The sequence below is a fragment of the Cibotium barometz genome, chromosome 25, assembly GCF_041138505.1.
Source record: "Cibotium barometz isolate CiBa-2024 chromosome 25, ASM4113850v1, whole genome shotgun sequence".
Lineage (NCBI taxonomy): Eukaryota > Viridiplantae > Streptophyta > Polypodiopsida > Cyatheales > Cibotiaceae > Cibotium > Cibotium barometz.
In genome coordinates this window covers 24,194,937-24,222,012 of record NC_141070.1, presented here as the reverse complement: position 1 = coordinate 24,222,012, position 27,076 = coordinate 24,194,937, and the positions used below count along the sequence as shown (strand labels likewise).

The 27,076-nt window shown below is 40.8% G+C and overlaps 1 protein-coding gene across 2 annotated transcripts; it reads left to right on the top strand.

The window, feature by feature from the left end:
- Positions 1–629: 629 nt before the first annotated feature.
- LOC147624376 (glucan endo-1,3-beta-glucosidase 12-like) lies at positions 630–2,958 on the top strand. Of its 2 annotated transcripts, XM_086819939.1 has the most exons (5): positions 630–707; positions 985–1,040; positions 1,130–2,404; positions 2,633–2,660; positions 2,759–2,958. In XM_086819939.1, exons 1-5 carry the CDS (start codon positions 634–636, stop codon positions 2,868–2,870), a joined length of 1,545 nt encoding a protein of 514 aa, XP_086676065.1. In that variant the 5' UTR covers positions 630–633; the 3' UTR covers positions 2,871–2,958. The 2 variants fall into 2 exon arrangements, with proteins under 2 accessions (XP_086676065.1, XP_086676066.1); XM_086819940.1 differs by lacking the exon at positions 2,633–2,660.
- Positions 2,959–27,076: the final 24,118 nt, after the last annotated feature.

The following is a 27,076-nucleotide window of genomic DNA, read 5'->3' as shown; positions in this document are numbered from 1 at the left end:
GTGGCAAGGTGCGATCAGGAGATGGACAAGAAAGACTCCCCATTCAGGAGCTTGGGGAAGATGTCCCCCAATTTCACGGATTTGCTCATCGATTGGCCGGGAAAAGTGGGGTGTGTAAGCCCCCCCCTCATTTGGTGTCCGGATACGAGTGTGAGACGCTGGAATGAGCAAAACGGGCGTTTCACATTTGGGGATATGGCGGCGCCCACTTCAAAATTGGGTGGTACGCAATCTAGGAAAGTGGGCATGTACGTAATCACGTGGGTCCGCCCGGCGACGACGACGAGTCGCTGTCTCACACACACACACACACGCGCACACACACACACACACAAGACGGTCGCTGTCAAATGAGGGGATTTAAGGAGAAAAAAAAAGCAATTTGCGCGCAGCAGTTACAGGCATATACAAGAGTCCAGCCGCCAGCCTGCATTATTGTATTCTATACGATTGCTGCAATCTATATAATTCAATTCCTTTATCCCAAGGGTTCGTATAATATAATATTTGAGCTTGTAATTCTCGATCCTCTATATATACATATAAATAAATAAACATATATATTCATATTTCCACAACAGTACCAGGTGCATTTTAAAACCCCCGCCCCCAAAAAAAAACAAAAAAAAAACAATGCATGCTATGCAGCCCAACAAGTATCAGCCTGCAAATCTTTGCCAGAGGCCTGCCCTCAAGAGCGCCTGCAAGTAAGGAAATCCTATCATTTTTTGTGCATATATATGTGTGTGTGTGTGTGTGTGTGTGTGTGTGGAGCTCAAACCCAACCTTTCTTGCCTTCATATAAGCCTGCATGTTTCAATACAGCAATCCAACCAATAGTCGTTGGTAATTATTGTTGAAGTAAGAAGTGCCCCCCCTTCATTCAGCTCGCTTGTTTTCTGTGCCTTATTGCCTGGAAATATAAGTTCCTGGAAAAGAGCTTTTCATCAACCTGCCATTTATATTTAAATCTCTGCTTTTAAGAACCATGGTGCAGATATTATTGATACAGCACCAGTTAATCTTGTTGCTAATTGCAAGTAAGTATATAGATGTCTCATATGTCCTGATAGATACCTCACTGCTTCGATTAACCAACTAATGTATGTTCATCTGTTGGGTTTTGAAGCTTCCATGGTTCTGCCATCATGCATCCAAGCAGGAGAGGTCGGGTTTTGCTACGGCCGCTTCGCTAACAACCTGCCCTCCCCGCGGGAAGTTGCGGAGTTTGCAATCAATCAATCCATCAGCAAGATCAGGATATATGACAGCAATGAATCAGTGATCCAAGCCTTTGCAAACACCGACATTGAGCTAGTGATAGGCATTCCCAATGGTGATTTACCCGAGTTCCAAACAGAGCAGCAGGCAGATGAATGGGTAACAACATACCTTGCCCCATTACTACATTCCACCAACATAACCACCATTGCAGTGGGATCAGAGGTTCTCACAAACTCTCCAGATTATGCCCCTTACCTCTTACCAGCCATGGAAAATCTTCACACCGGCTTGACGAAGGCCGGCTTAGCAAGCCAAATCACAGTCACCACCGCCCACTCCATGTCCATCTTGCAAGAGTCCTTCCCTCCATCATCTGCCACATTCAATAAAAGCCTTCCCATCACACCTTTGCTAGATTTCTTGCAATCAATAGGCTCCTATGTCATGATTAATGCATACCCTTACCATGCCTTCGCCAATGACGCATCCAAAGTTGCCCTAGATTATGCCCTCTTTGGTACCCAACAGTTTGTGGTTGATCCTTCAACAAATCTTGTATACTTCAACTTGTTTGATGCTCAGTTGGATGCCCTTTACTATGCCATGGAGGATGTTGGGCATCTGGAGTTGGATGTGGTTGTGAGCGAGACCGGATGGCCGACAAAAGGCGATGCAAATGAGGATGGGGCATCTTTAGATAATGCAGAGAAGTACAACAGCAGGCTGAAGAGTAGAGTGCTGAGCAATAGTGGGACACCACACAGGCCAAGTAAGCCATTGGATGTCTACATTTTCGCCATATTTGATGAAGATATGAAACCCGGGGCGGAGTCCGAGAGGAATTGGGGGGTATATTATGCCAATGGGACTATTAAGTATCCATTTAATGTGACAGGGGCACCAACACCACCACCATCTGCATCTCCATCTCCAAGTACTGGGACTTGGTGTGTGGCAAGGCCAGAAGCAAGTAATGGCAGCTTGGCAGATGGGATTAATTGGGCTTGTGGGAAAGGAGGTGCTGATTGCATGCCCATCCAGCATGGCCAAGTTTGCTATCAGCCAGATACCTTCCAAAACCATGCCTCTTATGCTTTCAATAGTTACTACCAGAAGAGTGGAGACAAGCTGGCTGCTTGCAGTTTTAATGGCACTGCCATGACCACCAACACTGATCCAAGTGAGTAATTTGTGGCTGATGTGGGGAGAATTATTTTTGAATAAGTAAAATTTGGTTGATATATGGTGAATCACTTTTAGATAACAATCTATCATATACCAACAATAATAATTCACAATAATGAAAGATTAAGGAAGGGTTAATGTATTGAATCACTGCTGGTTTTTTTTTTTGAGTGATGTTTGTTTAAAAAAAAAAAGCAAAATTATATTACTGGTGGTCATGCAGGTTATGGGTCATGCAAGTTTCCTACAGAGTAAGTAAAATTTTCAATAATATGACGATAATATTTAGATAAATATTGATATCACAAGGCTCAATAATTAATTAATGATATTGTGTGACAAAATGCAGCCACACGGGGCAGCCATCGAGCCCCATCAGTGCTCCATCTGCAGCAGCTGCTTGGCGTATTTCAGGATTTAGAATAATTGTTACTGCTTTTTTTGTCAATATGCTGTGGTGAAGGTGCGTTCATTGTACACCTCGAGAGAACTATTAAGGCACCATACCATGAGACAACTCATGGGTTTTTGAACACTAAAAAGGCTTACTCCTTATATATATATATATTTGGCATCTATTGTTTAATGTTTTTTGTGGGCTTTTGAGCACCAAAAGGCTTACTCCAATATGTTATTTTGCATCTAATATTCAATACATCTTTTCACACTACACAAGCTCTAGAGATCCTTCATACTAATTGCCTTGAGACTAAAATTCCTAATGGCTTCTCCATTGGGTTGTGGACTTTCTATTCAGTTTCCCTCTTTTTTGCCTATTAATTAAATGGAAAATTCCTAGTGGATTTTCTATTTTCTTGCCCTCTTGATTTCTGTTGTCAATTGTAGGTGGTGACTTTGCTAGCTAAAATTCAATAGGCATACCATTTTAAGGGCACTTTATTTTATTCAATCAATTTCTTCGGTGAACTATTCTTAAAAAAAAATAAAACAAAGACGAACAAATCTCACAGTTCCAAGAAATCGATGAACGTTGTAGTATTGTGAATTACTAAAATTTTGAGATCTTTATATCAAAGATTGGATGAGTGGTATTGCCATTAACTTTTGGCATAGACTTCATCCACTTGTATATAAGCTTTGCATGATTATAATTCAACCATTATTCAATCTCTCTTCATATGATTGCTCTAAAAATAATAAAAATTAAAAATTTGAGTGTAAAAACTTTTATTGCAGAAAGGTCATTTTCCAACAGAGAACAATTTAACTAATCTTTATCAGATTGGTGGTTGCTTTTGCCTAAAACTTAATTATTGTATGGGTGATCAATCTATGAACAATACACTAGAGTACGGCTTTAATAAATAAAACAACAAATAAAAATAAGTGCAATCAAATGATGATATAAATTGACGCTAAAAAATTATCTCTTTAGAGCAATTAAATAGAATAGCCTATTGATATCAATTGACACTAAAAATTCCAAATTTTTCTCTACAGCAATTAAATAGAATAGCCTGTTGATATAAAATGCTAAAAATTTCTCTATGGAGCAATTAAATAGAGTAGCCCAGTAAGTCTTTACATTTACTTCTAAACTTAAACAAATCATATTGACTTGGATATATTAGCCAAGGTTCAATGGAATTAAGTAAATTTTTTACTTTTCATGCATAATACATGTACATTAGATCATACGACATAGACACACAAAGTGTTTTAATCCATTAAGTTGTTCTTGTCTCCTTTTTTTAGAGCTGTCATTTTTTTTAAATGTATATTTTCAAAGTTTTATACATTTAAAATTCCACTTTCCATATCTCATATATGCATGTGCACATGCATGCATACTTATTTTACCTTCCATCACAAATAAGTAACACTAAAAATAGCACTCGTTGACATCTAGTATGTTTGGTAAGGTATGGTTGAAAAACCTTAGTGTCAATGTTCTTAGGTGTGATATTAGAATGATTATCTTATTAGCTGAAACTAGTGTCGTGCGATGAAAAGGTGTGATTGTAAGTTAGAGATATCGGAGGAGATTAGGATCAAGAGATTTGAGAAATTTGAGGGAATAAACGGAGGAGAAATCGGAGGAGATTAGGATCAAGAGATTTGAGAAATTTGAGGGGATAAATGGAGGAGAAATAAGATCGAGATGCCTTCTCAGAAAGCTATAAATTGTGACGAAAGCAACTTTAGTCTCTTATGTACCACCTTCCACCGTGTTTCACTTTAATAATTTGTGAATATATGAAATGGCTTTAATTCTTGCTTAGTGATCTCACACCTTCATTCACCATGAAATTTAGCATGGTATCATGGTAACCTTCTATGGACTTGTGTGTTTAGATTTTCTCAGCAATCTGTTTTAGCTTCCAAATAGCTTGTAGATCAAAATGTGATTTCTCCTAATCTAGGGTAGCTCTTTATAAATCTCTCTCCTTTTTTTCCCTGACTGGCCTTAGGCCCAGGGTCCTCCCCGTAGTTATTGATTTTTCATCGCCCATAGGTGCCCAAGCGCTTAATTAACCGCTTGTAGGTGATGCCGTCTCGAGGAAGCACCAAGGGGGGTCTTGAAATCATGACCAAGACCATGCCTAGCCAAACACCTTCACTACTTGACCTATCACCTCATTGGCTCTTTATAAATCTCTTTATAAATATCTATAGATGTAATGTTAGAATTTATTGACAAGAACAATAGAATTTCCATATTGTATGTCACCTACAATGCAAAAGGTAACAATATTCTTCTAGCTTGCATGTCACCCCTAACAATATGTAAAAGGTAACAATATACTTCACACAAAATATTTCAAAATCACGAAATTAAAAATAATCTAGAACTTGAATGTTTGAATAAAACTATTTTGATGTTGAGTGCTAAAAACACTTTTTTGTTTTTGTAGAACTCGTGTTGAAACACTCTTTGATTCTAAAACGCAAACAATTGATTTCATAAAGTTTTTCAAGTTTGCAACTACATAGTTTATTACATTACAAGTTCATAATTTGCCAAAACTTTCTATCTAAGTTCATTTTACCTAGACCTAGCTCTAGAAATTAAGTTTTAGAGGTGCTCAAGTCTTAGAAGAGAGATTCTAGGACTCAATTCTAGAGGTGTTCAAGTCTAAGAAGTCCAACTCGGGGATTTAAGTCCTAGAGATGTTGCATGGACATAAGTCCTAGAGGAATTCCTAGAGCTACTGTATGACTTAGATCCTAAAGATGTCATTGGACTAAAGTTCTAGTAAAGCTCTAGGGCAAAAGTCCTAGAGGTGCTAGTAATCCACAAGGTGTTAAGTATCATTAGTAGATCTAGGAGTCAAGTCCTAAAGGTGGAAAAGTGTAGCCCTATGAACTCAAGTCCTTGAGTTCCTTGTGGTAGAGTTAGCTCTAAGACTCAAGTCAAATAGTTTCTCCTCAAAGTTATGGACTCAATATTTAGAAGTTGTCTTGCAATAGAGTCTTATTAGTGTTCAAGGGCTTAAGTCTAAGAAAGAAATTGTACGACTCCAGTCCTAGGACAGATCTTGTGGCGCTCAAGTCTTAGGGTAACTCCTTTACTTACCATTAGTCCCAAGGTACATCTCTCAAATTTCGTATAGTTTGCTAACACAAATTTTTGGCTCCAAAGAATTTGGTCAATAGTTTGCATTTTTAATCATACAGTAAGTTCTTGTTGTGTAGGAAGCATACAGTCTGAAAAATGTAAATATTAACGGACATGCCTCTGAAAATTATCAGGAGGGCTGATTCGAGAGGCAAATTTCTTTCACGTTGAGCGTGAAAGAAATATGTCTACCCCAAATCACTGGTGGTAGCCTCTGACGTCCCCAAATCGCTAGTGGCAGCCTCTGACGTCCCCAAATTGCTGGTGGCAGCCTCTGGTGTCTCCAAAGTCGGCCTCCTTGGAGAAATAGAGGTTGGCATCTTTCTTTCCTGTGAAACAAAGATTCTGACCTATAGTCGGCCTGTGAGGAGAAATAAAGTTCAGCATCTTTCTTTCACGCTCAACGTGAGAAAGAAAGATGCCAACCTATAATTGGCCTTTGAGCAAAAAAAAGGTCAACATCTTTCTTTCACGCTGAGCATGAAAGAAAGATGCTGACCTATAGTCGGCCTGTGGGTCGACAATATGGGCTTTTCCTTGGCCATAAAATCTAGCAGAAAAAACCCACCAAAAAATCAAGAGACCTGAATTAGTCAAAAACCCACCAAAAATAGGAATTAAAAAATGAACTTCTAGCATGCACAGTAAAGAAGAAAATTTTTGAGCTTGATACTTACATTTAGATGCACACAATGTAGCTTATTAAAATCCCCTTGCACTCTATAAGATCCGTTATTTTGAAAAATGATGGAAGATATGTAGATGATCCATTGTTCAATAGGATTGAATTCGGTGGGTGCCACTCGGTGGTCGTCCGACTTCATTCATTTAGGGAGGTGGCCGATATTAAATTTGTGCATTAAGGGCTATTCATTTTCCAAAAAAATTGGTAGTTAGCGGCGGTTGCTAGCCTCCCTTGAGTGTTAGTGAGGGAATATTCTGTTGTGTTTATTTTATGAGTGAATACACAACATTATTATCTTGAACATGAAACCATTGTGGAAGTATACTGTTTGTCAAAAATGAGCCTTGCACCTGGAATGGGACCTTTGGAGAAACCAGTGGAGGGAGACATTGATGTCAACCTTTATGAGGATGATAGCAGCCATGGAACCACTCATGAGGAGGAGAATGAAGGGCAGAAGTTGGAGGATGCTGTGCAAAGGGAGGAGGGTCTTGAAAGGGAAGGTGTAGATGAGACACAAAGCAGCCCAAAGAGAGGGCACAGGCACAAAGGAAACCTCCAAATAGGTCAGAAAAATAGAGATTTTTAGGAAGATGATGAGAACCAGAAGCCTACAAGGATTCCTTTCAAGGATCAAAGTTGATTCCACCCACCAATCCCCCATTGATACCGCTCTGCAGGATGGTGCCCACCACAGAGCCGGTAAGAAAGCTTAGCAAGAACACTGAGAGAACAATTTCTCTCGTTCATTCAAGAAGATGGGTGGGTACATGGCTAGTAGAGGATCCTTTATTGTGTCTATGATTGACCTAGAAAGGGAGGAATCACCTGTCACATCGGCTCATATTCAGTCTTGGATGGATACTTGAAAGGGAAGGTGTAGATGAGACACAAAGCAGCCCAAAGAGAGGGCACAGGCACAAAGGAAACCTCCAAATAGGTCAGAAAAATAGAGATTTTTAGGAAGATGATGAGAACCAGAAGCCTACAAGGATTCCTTTCAAGGATCAAAGTTGATTTCACCCACCAATCCCCATTGATACCGCTCTGCAGGATGGTGCCCACCACAGAGCCAGTAAGAAAGCTTAGCAAGAACACTGAGAGAACAATTTCTCTTGTTCATTCAAGAAGATGGGTGGGTACATGGCTAGTAGAGGATCCTTTATTGTGTCTATGATTGACCTAGAAAGGGAGGAATCACCTGTCACATCGGCTCATATTCAGTCTTGGATGGATACTTGGAGGGCAGTGAATGACCAGTTTGAGGCACTCCTATGTACTAACAATGAATGGGGCCCATTCTTAAGTGGAAACATGGTGCATATCTTGGATGGTAACAATAGATGGAAGGCCTTCATGGAGTGCATCAATCAAGGTATTATTCAGTGCTATAATTTTAAAGTTTTGGAATTCTTTTGTAACAATGCTTGGTCTTCATTGTTTTGGTACATGTTGAAGAGCATCCTACGGACATATCTTGGCATTGCTCTGTGAAATGTGAGTTTGTCAGTTTTAACAAAGGTGATGTCTCGGGGAGTTGTTATTTTGTCTGACAAGATTGAACAAGTAAGAACGTGTGCCCATGATATTTGTAATTTCTTTCTCAAGATTCATTGCTTTATACATGCTAACTATTCCATATGAATGAATATTCAGGGTCAATGAGTTTGGCTATATATCGAGCACATTTGAAGATAGGGTGTTTCAATTGAGGCAACTTGGTGAGACGGACTTAAGCACTTTTCTGGCAGAGGTTGATGACGAGGACCATGCATTTATTGAGGAGAAACTCACTCGCAACGTCGATGTGTGTGGGAAAAAGGGGTGGTACAAAAATCCCAATTCAAATCTTGATACATCTTGTTTTCAGAGATGAGATGGAGCAACGCATTGAGAAGAAAGCAAAGGACATGGATGATGTCGGTCGTCGAAAGGTTATAGAATAGGTGGAGGTTTTGTACCAAAAAAAGGCACACAAAATGATGCACCTGGCTAGCCCACGCAATGGAGAGGCTTATTGGCAAGCTTTGCTCTCCCTACTACCATGGCATGAACTGGCCAAGCACATAGCCACAGAGTAGAAACTATACCTTATTTACATGGCATGTGTGACTTCAGGATGTTGCAAAATTATATTTGGTTGGGATGTTAAACAATGAGTGAAGACGGAGTAGATAGAGCACTCAAGACCCACCTAGTACCTTCCCAATAAGCTCCTAAAGACTGCATCAGTGTGGTTGATTGACTTTGATTCCTAAATAGACTGCATCGTTGGTTGATTATATGATGTTATGTGCAAGAAATGTGTGCAGGCACAGTGCTGGCATACTATATGAATGTTATTGACCTCGCTCATGAGAGGTGCCGTCGGATATGATGGTAAAGTTTTTGGAAGGATTGAATATCAGTTGTACGAGGGGGAAGGTAAGGGGAAAGATGGTAGACTACTGTGTGGACATGGTATTTGCTGATTTTCCTTCAAATACCATGGCGGAGGGATGCTCTCCAAAAAAGGTACCCAAGTGCAATCGGGTTGATGTGGACTTGCATGCACCAGCATTCAATCTAGCAAACTTTTGCATGTCTGATACTGGATTCTTTCTGTGCTTGTACACAATGGAAGAGGCACATAAGGTTGAGTCTTAAGGGATTCGTGCTCTTCCATCGGTAGGTGGTCTAGTACACACCTGCCATTGGACGAAAGAAAGGACAAATGGCAACAAAGGTAATTAAAGTATGTGATGTCTCTCCTTCTCTCACTGTGAACAAAGAGTAGACCTCACAAGTTTGGTATGTTGATTGGGGCAGGTGACATGTCTCTTCTCAACTTCATTTGTACGTTCTTTTGCTCCTAAGAGAGACCTTGACCTTCATTCTGATCAAGTGAGACAAATGGAACTCGCGGATGAGTTTGATGTTGAGCTTGATCTCATTCATGATTGGCAAGTGAGTATATTGGTAATCTCATAAAGAATATGAAGATTAAACCTTCATCACTAGTAACATGTGTGTTGATTGTTGTGCGTGTAGTGTGCCATCTGAGGATTGGGTTAAAAAAGAAAAGATCATCCATGGGGAGGGGGGGCTGTCAAAGAGGTCAAAAGCTTTGCAAGTACATTGTGTCCCTCTTCACCCATGCTAGTGACACCATCATTGATATGTTTGCTGGGATCGGCACACTAGGGCTAGCTGTTGCATACATGGATCGACATGTGACCTTGATAGAGAATGATGAAGTAATCTATGAGCGCCTTCTACATCCATATGCGGCAGAGTATATAATGTCCTTGATGTATGGGAAGAAAATTCCCTTGTATGGATGTTGTCCTTAAAAATTTGATACCCTTATGTGTTGCAATGCACCGGGTTCCTTTTTTCCTCCTATGATCCATTATGTCCACATTTAATTTATGTCCATTGTGTTTGCATTTGTTGTCTACATAGAGAGCTTTCTATGTTAGTACTTCACAGCTTGGTTACTCTTCTTTTTTTTCCCTGCCTTCTTTAGGAGTTGAATTACTTGGAAAGAAGATTGTACTTCCCATTTGCTTGGTCTATGTTGGACACTCTTTAGGATGCCTTGGTGATTGATTTGGCTTTTAGACTTTTTGAGAAAAAGAGAAATGAGAATTCATTGTTGTTAACTTGTAAAGAAGATTTATTAATTTATTTCTCTAAAGCTTCATTCAAGTTCACATTTAAGTATATCACAATTCTATTCTTATGTATTCCTTTGTGTCATGATTGCATTCTTTTGTTAGAGAACAAGTGGATTTGCTCCCCCCCCTCCCCCCCCCCCTCTCTCTCTCTCTCTCTCTCTCTCTCTCTCTCTCTCTCTCTCTCTCTCTCTCACTTGTTTGTTCATAATGTACCACAAAAAAACTAGCACGTGCTCCCTATTTACAGATCTCATGGAAAAGATAGATTATAGGACCGCACCCCCCCCTGCTCCCTTGTTTATGTTCACTCTATAACCACTCCCTATTAATAAGTGGCTTGACGTGTACTTGAGAAACTATTGTCATGATATACAAGCTTCATGGGATGAATGGTTTCATCTTGCTGAATTTTGTCATAATTCAAGCAAGCATTTGAGCATTGGGATGTCTCCTTTTTGAGGCTATTTATGGTTATCAAGTGTATATGCCATCCATAACTTTTCAAGAAGACAAGGTGGTTAATCATTTAGCCAAAGATGAATTGGAAAGGATGAGATAGCTTCTTCAACTTTGCAACAAGGACAATATGAAGAAGACTCAAGATGAGCATAGATGTAATTTGAAGTTTCAAGAGGGTGACTATATGTTGTTAAATATTCCAAAGAGCCGTCATAACATTCTCAAAGGCTCCACCAACCCAAAGTTTCCTCATAGATATTATGGGCCATATTTGGTGCTCGAGAAAGTTGGTGACTTGGCCTACAAGCTTGATTTTCCCACTTCTACAAGAATGAATAATGTATTTCATGTATCCAATCTTAAAAAATTTGTGGGGCCTATAACTCAAGTGATGGAGGATCTTCCACCCATGGATGAAGAAGAAGAGATCATATATGAGCCAGAGAGGATTTTTGAGAGAAGAATAAGAGAATTGAGGAATAGGTGCATTGAATAATTCCTCATCAAATGGAAGCATTTATCCTTGGATGAGGCTACATGGCAACTACTTTCTTACGTGCAACAACAAGGTTTATCCTTGGATGAGACTCCATGGCAACCACTTTCTTACGTGCAACAACAAGGTTTATATATGGAGTGTGTTTCTTGACCATGCGGTATGTTTTTCTTTGGATTTACAAGGGTTTCATGAGGAAGTACACATGTTGGAATTTTTGAAGAAGTTTATTTGAAGGCTTCTTCTCGTTTCTATTGGACTTAAATGGTCATCATGAGGATTGTATACATTGAGGAGAATCTTGGCTATTTGATCGATGCATTTTTAGCCTCAAATGAGCTCATTACCATCCTCTCCATTGATGTATATTGGAGGATGTATCCAAGTGTACATAGAGTAGATTTTGAGAAAAAATCTTTGGGAAAGGGATCGTTTATAATAAAGTAGAAACTTTAGTTAGGGAAAGGGATCGTTTATAATAAAGTAGAAACTTTAGTTAGGGAAAGGGCATGGGCTCAACTATAAAAGGGGCTCATGGATCTTCATTTGTGACTTTTTGATATTTTTGATCGTATGACTCTTGGAATGTACATTGGAGCCTAGAGCTACCATACCTTGGCTTATGGAAGGCTATTTCCATCCTTTGTTGATGAAAGGTTAAATCACTTAGGCATTATGTGTGATTCTTGTTGCTAATTGCATGCTAATCCACTTGATGATTTGTCCCAAATCTCAGCTTATGATTACTCCATTTCATGTTAGCATAAAAAGACATATGCTATTAAGAACTTCCAGGTGGAAAGTGACCCAGGGTTTTGCTATACTATGTAGCATTTATAGTAGCAAAATTTTATTACTCCAGAGCAGCAAAATAGCATTTTACAATAGTGAAATTTTGCTAACGTTGCCCAGCAATGAAAGTTTGCTGCTCAACAGCAACCTACAAACTAGTCCTCTTGCCTAGTTGTTGCCACCGCAATTCTTTTTACCTACCCCCTTTGAGACACATGGCCAGGACGATATGTTGAGAGATGTAATCGTGGTGTTGTGTGTATGTGGGAAAGTACCCTAAAGGTGCAAGATATTGTGGCAAGATAGGAATGCCACATGTAATATTGAATGGTGTGTGAGTGTTGACCAAAAGAGTGGAAAAGGGAGTGCCACATGGATGATGATGTGTAAAGTGGGATAAGGCTAGAGGGCCTATATCATTGTATGGTTCATTGTGATATGCAAGAGAACAGAATTGAGTGTTGAGTGTGCAATCTCTCTTTCTCTCTTATGGAGTTCTTAGTGTGGTTTAATTCACCCTAATTATGTTGCTTAATCATTGTCTATCACCATGATCAATCCCATTTTTGGATTGTTAACATGGTATCAGAGCTAACTTGGGCTCTTTGGTGATGTTGATTATTATGTATATTAGCTTGTTTGTGTGTTTGTTTGATTAAGCATTATTTTCAGTTAAAATTTTTTTTATGCACACTCTATTATTGTTATCTATTTGCATTTGAGAGAGGAGTTCAAAGCTGTCTATGAAGCTGAAAATCAAGATTTCAGCATTATGAAGACTATGGAGTCTTCATCAAACATCAAAGAAACTGCCTAAGAGAGTTGCAAATGGGAGTTTTGCAACATGAAGAGCTTGCTCATCATCAAAGAAGCTGAAAATGGAGAATTTCAGCAAGTATGAAGACTATGGAGTCTTCATCAAACATCAAAGAAGCTGCCTAAGAGAGTTGCAAATGGGAGTTTTGCAACATGAAGAGCTTGCTCATCATCAAAGAAGCTGAAAATGGAGAATTTCAGCAAGTATGAAGACTATGGAGAATTTCAGCAAGTATGAAGACTATGGAGTCTTCGGTGTCAACAAGGAAGCTGCCAAGGAGATAAAGGTGTCAACAAGGAAGCTGCCAAGGAGACAAAGGTGTCTCAAGAAGGTTGGTTTTGTGAAGTTATGCGTCAAACTTTTGGTTTTGAGCATGAGAGATTGCTCATGTTGAGAAGGGTTGCTATGTGTGGGATTTGTGAATCCCATGGCTCTTGTATTTTGGGCAGGGAGCATATTGAAGGTGCATGCTTGTTTGTGTCAATGGCAAGTGGGGCTGGTTGAAGCTCAATTTGGAGCATGTTGGAAGGGCATGGCTCATGGAATTGCTCATGGAAGAAGGGCAATAGAGGTGGAAGCAAGTTGGCTTTCACAAGATTATGCACCTTGGGTTTCTTGTAGGAAATCCTTGAAGAAGAAGCAGCCTTGAAGATGGTGTATACAAGAGAAGGTGCACATAATGGAGCTCAAGTGAGAGCTCATGGAGAAGACCATGAAGATGGTTCCCAAGAAGGCTAGAAAGAAATGGCTATTCAAGTAGTTATAACAGTGAGAAACTGCAGAGCAGACAGACATCAAGTATAGCAGACTGTTGATGAGAGAGAATCACAGCCAGTATGTAGCAGAGGTACAAGAGGGTAGTTACCGGAAGAGAGAGGCTCGATATCAAAGGGAGTTTGAGAAGAAAATGGGAGAGCGTAACAATAGTGATTAAGAAACAGCTATGGTATTTAAAGCTCACAATGAGCTTTGACTATGGCATAGAGAACCTCCACTTCGATGAATAGCAGGCAAGTAGCAAACAACAGGTAACGAACAATAGACAGCAGTGACACAATAGCATATCACAAAGGAAAGTAGCAAACAACAGGTAACGAACAATAGACAGCAGTGACACAACAGCATATCACAAAGGCAAGAGAGAAGCCTGGTGGCAAGTATGGCCAAGAGGAAGCCGACAAACAGAAGCGCAGCATGAAAAGAAGAAGTCGCCATGGAATATTGAGGAAGCTATGGCAATGCGCTAAGCAGTAGAGTCGATGAACAAGACGACAACCAACTGCAAAGTCTAGCAAGCAACACATAAAATTGGAAGGGTGTGGATCCACTAGTTGTGTATTCAATGCATTTAAATTAAAGCTGACCGTATGCAGTGGAATGACAAAGTAACGTGTGCTGGCAGCGCAGTAGATGCAGTAGTACAGTGCTACCATAGCATATCTGTTTTTTATGTTATCAACCAACGGATTGAATGTTTTTTTTTAAATGTTAGCATAACCCTAAGGGTTGATTCACACACCATGAGGGTCCGCTGCCTGACTTTGGCCAAAACGCTTTGTAATTTTTACCCATAATTGATGATGGAAAAATCGTCCTCACGAGCCTGCGTGCTCAAAACAAAAATTTTGTAATCACCCATTGGTATGAGGATTGCCTTGCCTGAGCTCACTGAGAAGCTCAAAATGGTTTTCGTGATGTGTGCATGAGCGATGCACATGTAGGTGCATGCGCATGGGTTGGTTCCCACCCGCGAACTTCTATGTTCAAATCGGACTCAGTGGTTCTGCTGTGAGCTGGGACTTGGTGTCTAAGATGGTAAACACACGCACACATGTTTGGTTGATGGACACTCCAATGTATCATTGAGGGGGAGTGTTGAGAGGTAGCGATTGCATTTGTGCAATGCTACATTGATATGGGTGATAGATGATGGGTGAGTTGTGGAACACCTCGATTAAGAGGGGGTGTTGAGAGATGTAATCCTGGTGTTGTGTGTATGTGGGAAACCACCCTAAAGGTGCAAGATATTGTGGCAAGATAGGAATGCCACATGTAATATTGAATGGTGTGTGAGTGTTGACCAAAAGAGTGGAAAAGGGAGTGCCACATGGATGATGATGTGTAAAGTGGGATAAGGCTAGAGGGCCTATATCATTGTATGGTTCATTGTGATATGCAAGAGAACAGAATTGAGTGTTGATGTGCGTGCAATCTCTCTCTCTCTCTCTTATGGAGTTCTTAGTGTGGTTTAATCCACCCTAATGATCAATCTCATTTTTGGATTGTTAACACGATAGTGGATTGATGGCATCATCTCTTCCTCTCACCCAAATCATTTCCATACCTTCTAGCTCTCCCTCCATCAAAGCTCATCCTCTTCCGAGGTATGTGCTGTTTCTCTCCCTCTCCTATGCTGTTAAGCTTTCATGGAAAGCTTCATCCATGCTTTGAGGTGAGCTTTCATGGAAAGCTTCATCCCTTTCTTCTTTACTCTCAAGATTTCATGGAAAGCTTCATCCATGCTTTGAGGTGAGCTTTTCTCTTCCTTTCTCTCTCTTTTCTTTCTCTTTCTCCTATCTCTTTTTCCTTTCCCTAACCCTAGCTTCTACATTGAAGTGCTAATATAGATCTTTGATGGAGATCTCTCCATCAAACCTCTCTACTACTAGGCTTTTTATTTAGAATTAAGGGTTAGGATTTCATAAACCACAATCTTTCTATTAAGTTTGTATTAGGGTTAGGGTTAAAAAGACTCACCTTGTTTTTCTCCTCTTTCAGTTCTCCTCTTGCTTTCTTTCATGTTAAAATGTAGTATACTTTTTAACTTTTTGTTTTACTTTGTTTTATTTTTTTGATATTTTGTAGGCTTATTCAAGTCAACAATCCACAACCCTAGCTTCTTGAGGTAAGAGCTCACTCCTTTATATTATGATTTTAGGAATTTTTAGGGTTTTATGCTTTTAGGGTTAGCTCTAAGAATGCATAGAGCTCTCAATGCATGCATAAAGCTTTTAGGGGTTTGTATTTTTCTTGGGTTTTATGCTTTTAAGGTTAGCTCTAAGCATGCATAGAGCTCTCAATGTATGCATAGAGCTCTCAATTCTCTTAATTCACTAATCACTTTGTTTAATCTTATGTTTTGTAATCCCTTTATTCAATCACTTTGTTTAATCTTATGTTTTGTAGATCTTGCACTAATCTTCTCCTTCGGCTTCACAAAAAAGAGATAAGCCCTCTTTTCCTTTTAACCATTTCTGCTTTTCTATGTATAGTCCTTTAAGCTTATACATAAGATTGCAAGCTTTACGCATAGGCTTTTATAAAGCTTATGCATAGGCTTGTATAAAGCTTATGCATAGGCTTGCAAAGTTTTATGCATAGGATTTCATAAAGCTTATGCATAGGCTTGTAAAGTTTATGCGTAGGATTTCATAAAGCTCTATACATATAGCCTATGCATAGGCTTGCAAGCTTTATGCATGGGTTCTATGCATAGGCATGCATAAAGCCTATGCATGGGTTCTATGCATAGGCGTTGTCGTGCCATGGCACATCTATGGTGTGAAACCATGCATATGAGGCCATCAAATGCAAATCCAGATGCATGGGATTAAGTGCCATGACTTGAGTCATTATATGATGCCTGAGTACATATGTTCATATTGTAAATGAGGTTCAATAAGACGAGCTGAGGCTGAGCCAGGTCTCGAAGCCTCTGTACATGAGTGTGGTGTGAATTATGGAGTTTTATGCTTATGGTAGACCTTGTAGTAGGGAACACCCTTCTCAACATGTATGGAAATGTGAGAGCATGTATGATGTAAGGATTGGTTTTCAAGAATGCCCTTTTGAGATATCGTGTCTTGGGATACCATGATTCCTGTTCTTATTCGGAATGAGCAGATCAAGGAGGCTCTGGGTTTGCTGGAGATGATGCTCCTAGGGCAGTGTTTCCTAGTATTGTGGGCCGTCCTCGGCGCACTGGTGTTGATTGGATGCGACGTGTGAAGATTGCTGTGCCTTAGCAGAGGCAACAACTGGAGACATATTTGAAGGTGGCAGCTTACGTGGCAATAACAAAAAAGGAGATATCCAAATTTAAAGCTACAAAAAAGGTGGTGCAGTGTATTGAGAACTAGGGAAATTTCGATAATATAGCTGCAAAAGGTGAGGGAGCTCCGAATCTCTTGCGGGAAAGGGGAAAAAACCAGAAACGCAGAGAGGAGGGGGGATTAGGCAGAAACGGTGAGGAGTGTAAACAAAATTCAGGACCAGAGAGCTGATGAACCAGAGATTCAAAAAAGTGGAGGATATCTTCTGTTCATGCCATGTAGGGTTTCGAATTACAAAGGAAATCAAGCTGCATCTAGTGATACGCCTCTTGAAACTTTTGAAAAATGAAGGTGACTGCTGTTGAATTCATGCGAAGGGTGATTCGTTGGACACTCTGGTGATAAGGCCCTCATTGCCCATGGATTGAAAATGAACTCAAGAGAATTTGCTGCTGTGGTAGTTTGTGTAGCATCCGTTGGCAATGTTTTGGAGGCGCTGCTGTTGGCTGAGCCTCAGAAGCTATGGTGTGAGCCCATAGAGTGTACAAAGAGCTCAAGCATCCTCGAAATATTAATGGTGATTGAAGCTTTAAGATCCAGGAGTCGTGGTCTTCCAAATCGTGCTATGGTGCTCATGACTAGTCTGGAGCTACCAGTATCTAGTATGTTGGTGATTCTTTGGGGTATGCTCCAATAGGCTGTGCATTTGTTGTTGAGCTGATTTCTACCTCTTGATCCGGAGCTCGGTTATTCACTGCTAGTATGTGTGTTATGATTATGATGGTAATTGTGTGTGTGATTTTGGGAGTTCATGTGTGATGATGAACTTGTAACCAAGGAAGAGAAAGGGAGAATGATACTAATTTCAAAGCTTCGAGAATTGAAATGATTGGCACATCTATATGTCAACAAAAATGGTGATGTCTTATGCTCCTTGAGGAGCTATCTATTTTGTTTCCTTGCTGGGATTTTGGAAGTTACTCTCACAGCTAGAAGTCCCGCGCTTTCCCAGCAACACCGCCCACATCACGACAGCTTTGGTGAACCCGACGTGAAACTGCTGGGGTGAGACTGTGGTGAAATACACAGGGAAGCTATAGCTGAGAATCCTGAGGGTTAGGGGGTTCATTTTGACCCCGGGGTTATGCAAATGTTTCAAATGTTTACTACAACAGCAGCAAGCTGCTGAGAGGGGGCAAATTTCCACGATTAAAGCACTGCAGTCAATTGTGAAAAAGGTGGATCAATTTGATGGTAAGGACATCACAAAGTACTTACGTAATTACACAAAGGAAATGGGGTGACTGAGGAGGATATGGTTTGAAGCTTTGAGCTGGTATGTGTTCCTGAAATAAGAGAGCGCATAAGAGGATTACAGACAGCACATGGTGGTAGAAATTGGGAGGAGTTCAAGCTTGCCTTAAAGGATGAATATTTCATGGAGGATTCCTGAAATAAGAGAGCGCATAAGAGGATTACAGACAGCACATGGTGGTAGAAATTGGGAGGAGTTCAAGCTTGCCTTAAAGGATGAATATTTCATGGAGGATTCCGAGCGGGTGACCAAACGAACTTTCTTGGAATGGGTCACAAAACCCAAAATGGGAATTTCTGCCACAGAGTTGCTAAGAGAGTTTGAGAAGCGCTATGCCCAGCTGTCAAGGATTGAGCGCACAACCTTGGACAGGGAAAAAACAGAGCTCTTCTTACAAGCAGCTGGGAAAGATCTCCAAGAAAAACTGGAAATTCTCCTTGAGGATAAGGATACAGAGCAGGGACTAAAGAGTGATTGGAATGATGTTGAGGATGCGGTCACCATGCTAGCAAAGCGGCAGCGAAGGAGGGATAAAATGGTGATGAGCTCGGCAACTCCTATAACTGCTGTTACCCCTGAGAATCTACCAAAACCAGCTGCTGCAATTCCAAAGGTAGAAGGGCCGATGGAAGAGCTTATTAAGGGCATGCGAGACCTAAAATTGAAGATGTCCAGGATTGAAGAAAAGGGGCTACCATTAGGGCAGGCTTCTATGCAAAGGCCTCAAAGCAAAGAAGGGTTTACATACAGATGCATATGGTGTGATGACCCAGAACATGCAAAGAAAGACTGTGCTAGCGATAAAGAAGCCCTCAGAAATCAACTTGTGTTTTTCAAAGATGGGAAAATTCACCTTACAGAGACTGGTCTTCCATTAAGCACAAATTTTGGAATAGGAGGGATGAAAAAGCTGATTAAAGACATGATTGCTGGACATGCCATCTCTATGGTTGAAGCAGCAACCTATGGGTTAAAGGCTGGTCAATCAAAGCAGGGATCTGAGAATGATGAAGATTATGAGAATGAAGATTTTTTGCCATCAACAATGGAATTAATTGCGTCAAAGAAGGTGTCTAAGCAAGCTTTGCATGAGGCAGGTGACTGTATACGTCTTGAGACTGGCTGGGAGGAGCCTGTGGATTCTTTATTTGTTCATGCCTACATTGCAAAATGCCAGAATAATGAGGCACAGGTAGAGGAAAAGCGTAAGAGGGAAAATGAAGAAGGAGGGCCATCAAAAAGGGTTACCCGTGGTAGTGAAAACAAGGATCCTGGGCCATCACATATGCCTCCACCGCATAGCAGACCTCCACAGGAAGTATCAATGGAAGAAGTGCCAGCAAAAATGAAGCATGAGAAGGAGAAGGGTAAAGGGAAAAGTCCACTCTACAAGCTTCAATCTGATATTGAAGCCCCAGACCTCAAAAAGGTGCTTGAAGAGAGGATTCTAAACAGTAGGGTGGAATTTACACTTGGGGAAGTCTTGGGGATTGCAAAGAAAGAATTCCATGATGAGATAATTGATATTATACGAAGGAAAAGGCAGTCCATAATTGAGTCTATTCCATCACAAGGGGAAGCAAGCACTTCTAAGACTCATGGAGTACAGGTACAACAAAAGGAAGAGAGAGAGAATGTGGTGGAATGTAATCACTCTGTTGAAGGGGCACGACAAGTGCGCTTTGTGGAAGAGGATGATGAAAAAGAAGTTCTTACAAAGAGTCATTACTCCAGGAGCCATTGGGCAAGGGCCACCACTGAAACCCTTGTCAAGATAGGTGACTTGGAAGAGCCGTATGTCGCTCTAATCGATCATGGGTCTGAAATAAATCTTATGGCTAAAAATCTCTACAACAAATGTAAGTGGCCAATGGATGTAGATCATGGGTGGATGATTAAAGCAGCTAATAACTCATCTGGAGAGCTCTAGATGCAACCTGTCCAAATGTAAGGGTAACTATAGGGGATGTGAAAGATGATCAGAACTTCTTTGTTTAGGAGATGTCATCGTATCCCCTCATCCTTGGGCAACCCTACATTACAGCTGCCCTGTGAGGATGGAAACAAAGGTTTTGGATGATGGCTCGGCATATGCAAGAATAAGGAGTAAAGATGGTAAGAAAGCTGTTCAGTTCTTGACAGTTTGCATTAATCATGAAAGGAACCGTGAGTCTCTTCGAGCACAGTCACTCCGAAAGATAAACAGAGAATTCATGAACTACAGGGAGATGAGGGATTTTGGCCAGGTGCCATTGTAAAGCGGGATTCCAATGGTACAAGGGAAAATGAGTTCTCGCAGGACTCAATCAATGTAAATAACTTTTCAGCAAATTTTCAGGGATTTTCTAGCTATGGGTCACTAGTCTTTGTAAAAAGCAAGGATTTGAAGCATGGTATGCGTCGACATGTACAAAATGAACAAAAAAGTCTTGAGCAGTGTGGTCTTTTGGAAAAGAATGAGTTTATTTCAAGGGTGCTTGATGAGGTGTCATTTGTGGATACTATGGATGTGCTTTTTGCTATGGAAAGAGCATGCTTACAAGATGGAAATGAGATGATAGAGGTGTCATCTGTGGGGATGTATGATATAATCCGGGAATTTGAGGGGATGGAATGTAAAAACATGAATTGTGAGATGGATGCTCATGTTGATACCAAGTACAAAACAGTTGCAAAGAAGGTGAAACCAGTTGCCTTGCCCTTGCCACTAGGAAGCAAGGAGAAAATAGATGAAGCCTCTATGCAACCGAATCTCAGAGATCCGAAGAAAATTGGGCATAAGTTTACACAGGAAACCCTAAAAGAGCTGAAGATTGGTGAAAAGGATTTTCTGTTGCCAGTTGAAAGGGAATGCTTTGAGGAGATGCTTGTAAAACATGGGAAAGCCTTTGCTTTTCAGCCGCATGAGATAGGCTGTGTTGATCCAAGTGTAACAGCACCAATGGTGATCTTCACTGTACCACATGTGCCTTGGAACCTGCGGGCCGATTCTAGTACCAAAGGCTCTCTTGCCAAAGCTGATGGAATTACTAAAAGAAAAGATCAGGATGGGAATTTTGGAGCCATCATGCGCTCCATATTCCAACAGATGGTTTACCGTGCCAAAGAAAAATGGAACATTGCGCTTCATTCAAGACATGCAGCCTGTAAACAAAGTCACAATCAGGAATGTGGGAGCAGGTCCGATTGTGGACGAGTTTGCAGAAGCATTTGCAGGGAAAGCTATATACTCTATGGGTGATCTGTATTCGGGATATGATCAGTTCCAGCTGGATATACAAAGCAGGGACTTGACCACAATGAAAACTCCTTTGGGATTGGTAAGAATGTGTACCTTACCACAGGGAGCCACCAACTCAGTGGCGCATATGATGAATGGAATGAATAAAGTCTTGCGAGACTTCATACCACAAATAACTATGCCTTTTCTGGATGATGTGCCAATAAAGGGTTGTGATGAGAAAAATAAAGATGAGGATTTGGATTCGAAGGAGTGCCGCAAGTTTGTGGCGAATCATATAAAGGATTGTGATATGATTCTATCCAGGCTTGAAGAGGTGAATCTTACTTTATCTGTACTGAAATCAGTGTTTGGGGTTCGTGAAGTGCTAATAGTGGTGCATCTTTGTAGTACTAGTGGACGCTGACCTTGTCCAGCCAAGATAGATGCAATACAAAGAATGAAAGAGATATGCATTAATGTTACAGAGCTGAGGAGATTTCTTGGTGCATGTGTCTTTTATGTTATATGGATCCCACATTATGCACATGTAGCAGATCCTCTTTATCAACTTTTGAGGAAAAATCAAAATTTTTTGTGGAGTGCAGTACATATTAAAGCTATGCAGAAGCTGAAATGTTTGCTCCAATCATCACCTACTCTCAGGAGGCAGCATGAAAAACTGGGTTTTTCGCAACTGCCAATGCGCTCTGACTGTCAGTGAAGATAGAGGTGGCCGACTCCTGTCCAACACCCAAGTCAGCCATAAGCCGTCTGAGCCACACACACTCAACCGTAGTTGTGAAAGCTGCCCTGTACTCAGCTTCACAACTCGAAGTGGCCACAGTAGGTTGCTTCTTACTCAACCAAGATATGCATGAGCTACCGAGCATGAAACAAAAACCACTTGTGGACACTCTTGTGTCATAGCAACCAGCCCAATCTGAGTCCGAAAAAGCATGCAAATCTGGCGGCAACGATCCCCCCTTGGGATAAAATAACCCAAGATGTATGGTGCCACTCAAGTAGTGAAAGATACGTTTAACTGCCTTCCAATGCTGAGACCCTGGGCTATGCATAAACCTGCTCACTTGTGAGACTTCAAACTGAATGTCCGGCCTCGTAATGCATACATAAATGAGGCAACCAACAGCTGTCTGATAGAGTGTGACATCAAAGTGATCTCCAGCATCATGAAGACTCAACTTCAAACCTGTCTCCATTGGAGTAGTAATAGGCTTGCAGTCTTCAAGGCCAAATCTCCGCAACAATGTCTCAATATACTTTGTCTGACACAAAGCAATACCTCCATCACACGGCTTAAATTGTATCCCCAAATAATGATGCAAATGTCCCAAATCTGACATCTCAAAAGAGGCATTTAAGTCAGCCTTAAAATCAGCAATATGACTCTCATTTGGTCCTGTGAGCAGCATGTCATCGACATAGAGAGCAATGATTAGATGTACATCATCCACACATTTAACATACAAAGTGCTTTCTGTTGGACTATTCTGAAAACCATGTGCAGTCAAATATGCATGTATCTTTTCATACCAAGCTCGTGGAGCTTGCTTTAAACCATATAAAGCCTTTTTCAACCTGCACACTTTGTTTTCCTGCCCTCTTTGAACAAAACCACGAGGCTGCGATACATACACCTCCTCATGCAAATCTCCATTCAAGAATGCAGTCTTTATGTCCAACTGATGTACATTCCAACCATTATGAGCTGCCAATGCACAAATGCTACGAATGGTAGTCATACGACAAGTGGGAGCAAAGGTCTCATCAAAATCAATGCCCTTTTCTTGAGCATAACCCTTTGCAACAAGTCTAGCCTTATAGCGATCAACACTGCCATCTGGCTTTTGTTTCAACTTAAAAACCCACTTACATCCAATGGCCTTTTTACCAATAGGCAAATCACACAAAGACCATGTACCATTCTTCATTATAGCATCATATTCACTTTGCATTGCAGCCAACCAATTTTTTGAATTTTGTGCCTCATCAAATGAAAGAGGTTCTTCCTCTTCACACATACTAGACACAGCCAAAGCATAACAATCTGATGTATAAGAGGCATGCTGAAAACCTGAACGAGTATGACTAGTCATAGGTGCATCAATCTTACTATCACGCAAGGTTTGCACCAGCCATTTAGGCATACCTCTAGCCTGCTCATTTTCAGCCCTATCCTCATGAATTACATCTTGTAAATCTGCATCAGAAATAGGCTGATCTATGATGTCGTTTGAAATCTGCATAGGCTGAATATTTGCCTCATTAGGACTTACATTTGAATTCCCACCTGTAAAGAGAGGCAACAACGTATCAAATACATCCCGTGAGCTCACACCTGTCTCTTTGGTACATGATAACAAGGGCTGCATAGCATCTTCCACAAAAACAATATCTCGACTAATCAAGATACGCTTTGATTGCGGATGATACAATCTGTAACCCTTGCTTTCAGCACTGTAACCAACAAAAATGCATTTGACAGCCTTATCATCCAATTTTCTGCGTTGTTGCACAGGTACTAAAGCATAGGCCAAGCAACCCAAGGCTTCCTGCCATGCCAAGCTTTGTATGGAGTAATAGACTGCAAGGCCTTAGTGGGACACTTGTTGAGTACATATGCAGCACACATGACAGCCTCAAGCCAAAACGCATGTGGCAAAGCTTGGCTCTTGACCATACATCGTGCCATCTCCATAAGTGACCTGTTTTTCCTCTCAGCAACACCATTTTGCTGAGGGGTATACGGCACTGTACATTGGTGTTTTATCCCACGACTAGCCAGAAATGCATCAAACTCTTTAGATATGTACTCCCCCCCTCGATCAGAACGGAGGGTGCCCACAATACAATTGGATACATTTTCAACCATAAGAAAAAACTGTTTGAAGCACAAAAACACTTCGGACTTTGCCTTCAGTGGATATACCCATGTATGCCTTGAGTAATCATCAATGAAAGTCACGAAGTACAAGTGTTTACCAAATGACCGAGTTTGCATAGGCCCACATACATCACTATGTACAAGTTGCAATTTGCGAGTGGCCCGCACAGAACCATCCTTTGGAAACGCAGAACGCTGCATTTTGCCCAAAATACAGCCTTCACAAACATGTTTCAATGGTGCCTCAAGAGGGGGCAATGAAGCAACCATATCAAATTTCTACAAACGCAACAAACTAGCAAAGTTCAGATGACCAAAACGAGCATGCCATAGTTTTGCATCTGAAACTGCCTTTTCATCAGAAACTGCATTTGCTGAATCTTCCACACACTTGTCATAAGAATTGAGCCTATACAGCCCACGAAACAAGGTGCCAGATACAATAATCATATCAGCAGAAGTCAAATCATGAACAGTACATCTGTCATCCACAAATTTGACTACAAGTCTAAGTCTAGCAAGTGCAGAGATAGACAATAGATTCTTCTTTATCCCTAGCACATACAAAGCATCTGAAAGTGTGAAAGCGCTGCCATTTGTAGCAGTAAGCATAATTTTACCAATGCCCTTCACTGGGTAAGAAGCATTATTGGCACATGTGACAGTATTCCCATTAGGGACAGCCTCAAGAGAAGTGAACATATCACGATGCGAGGTAATGTGCTTTGTAGCACCACTGTCAAAATACCATACATGAGAGTCAACAGAAACTGCCAAACATGCATCATGTACAGATGGGTCATACTGGCAATACACGCTAAACGCCCATTCTGTATCCTGCACAACATTTACAGAATCTGCATTTGTAGAAGCATCCGCTATTGTGGCTGCATTTGACTCTTTCTTCTTTGCCTCTTTAGCCTTTAGCTTAGGGCAATTCTTAATGACATGATCATTTGCCTTACAATAGTTGCACCTGGTCTTTTTCTTGCCTTTATCAAGAGCCTTCTCAGACTTATTGTTGCTACCTGTGGAAGGAGAAGAAGTTGCAGACCTACTAATAGGAGAAGAAACAGTGGAGGGGGCCTTACCACTTCTTCTCTGCTGTTGGGCAGCAATAAATGCTTGATCAACTGCACGCTGCCTGGCCCTGTTTTGCTTGGACTGCGCTTCTTGAAAGAGCTTGTTGACTAAAGTATCATACTTGACAGCATCAGGTCTGTCCTCATTAAGAAGTCTCCACGTGGAAGCAAAAGTCTGATATGTCTCAAGTAAAGCATCAAGAATAGTCTGCACAAGAGAATGATCAGGAATAATCTCATCTGCAGAAATCAGCTGTTCTTTAAGATCTTTAATCTTAGCAAGAAAAACATTCATGTCATCATCTTCTTGCATAATCTTCAATTCTAGCTCTTTACGCAGGTAAGCGAATTTTGCCTCATTACGACCTGCATACAAACCAGCTAGAATATCCCAAGCCTGTTTTGCTGTTTTAGCTGAACGAATATGTGGGGTGATGTTATATTTGACAGAAAGTGCAATTAAGGCATGAGCCTGTGCATCTTTACCATCCCAACGAGCTTGTTCAGCAGTGGGTAAAAGAGCAGCAACAGTAGAGCTGCTAGAACCTGCAACATCCTCAACAGATCCTACATCCACAGAACCTGGATGTACATCCGTACCCTGCACAATGTTCCACACTCCTTTTGCAACCAAAACATGCTGCATCATGTATGCCCAAAGTGGGTAGTTGCTGTCTCCATCCACAGTTTGTCTTCAGCAGGGGCAGACAACATGCGAAATACATCATTGCTGTTATTAGCCATGGCCAATGACTGAAATTGATGCAAAAGCTACCTGTAATGAAGCAAAGACTGAATAGAAGACAACTTGTGCTATGTAGCACGGTCCACAATAGAACACGTATGCCTGTTCTGCAGAAAACTGCACTGTCGAAATTTCTGCAGAAAATGACGAAAACACCTGTGCAGAACTTGAAATGCAAAAACGGAGCCTGAAACGACCTCAGATGCAAATTCTGAGAACGCAAAGCCCCAAGGGCTTAATTGCAGGGTATAGGGACCTGCAAGCGCTCGTGAAAACTCACCTCAATCGGTGAACGTGAGTCGGAGGGTGCTGGCAGCGTAGCCCTGGGAGCCGATGCCTGCTCTGATACCAATTGTTGGAATTAGGGTTGCAGGAAAGCACACAAAGCTTGGAGAAGAAGAAGCAAGAATGCACACAACACAAAGTGTATTAGATTGTGTCAATGTACAAAGATAAGTTAGTCCTAGTATGATGGGCGTATATACAAGCCGGGGGAAAAAACCTCCTAAAGAGGGAAAAAGTGTCCCGGCGGTCCTAAGTGTGTTCACACACATCACTGCCTATATATATGGCAACATTTCTTCTAGATATCTCTCTTTTTTTAACTATTAACCTTGTTCTTAGTCAACTCTTCATCTTATGTGAGTATTTACTCATTTTTGAGGGGATTTTCTTTATTTCTTCCATTTATCTCCTCCACACATTTGGATGAATCTGATTGGCCCCTCAAAACCTTAATTTAAAATTTTAAAAATATCTGGATCCCCACGATAAGGCCTTTTGAACAGATTATAATTTATTTCGAATGCACCTTCTGAAAATCTTTTTGAACTTCTGTTTTGGGGAAACTTATTTAA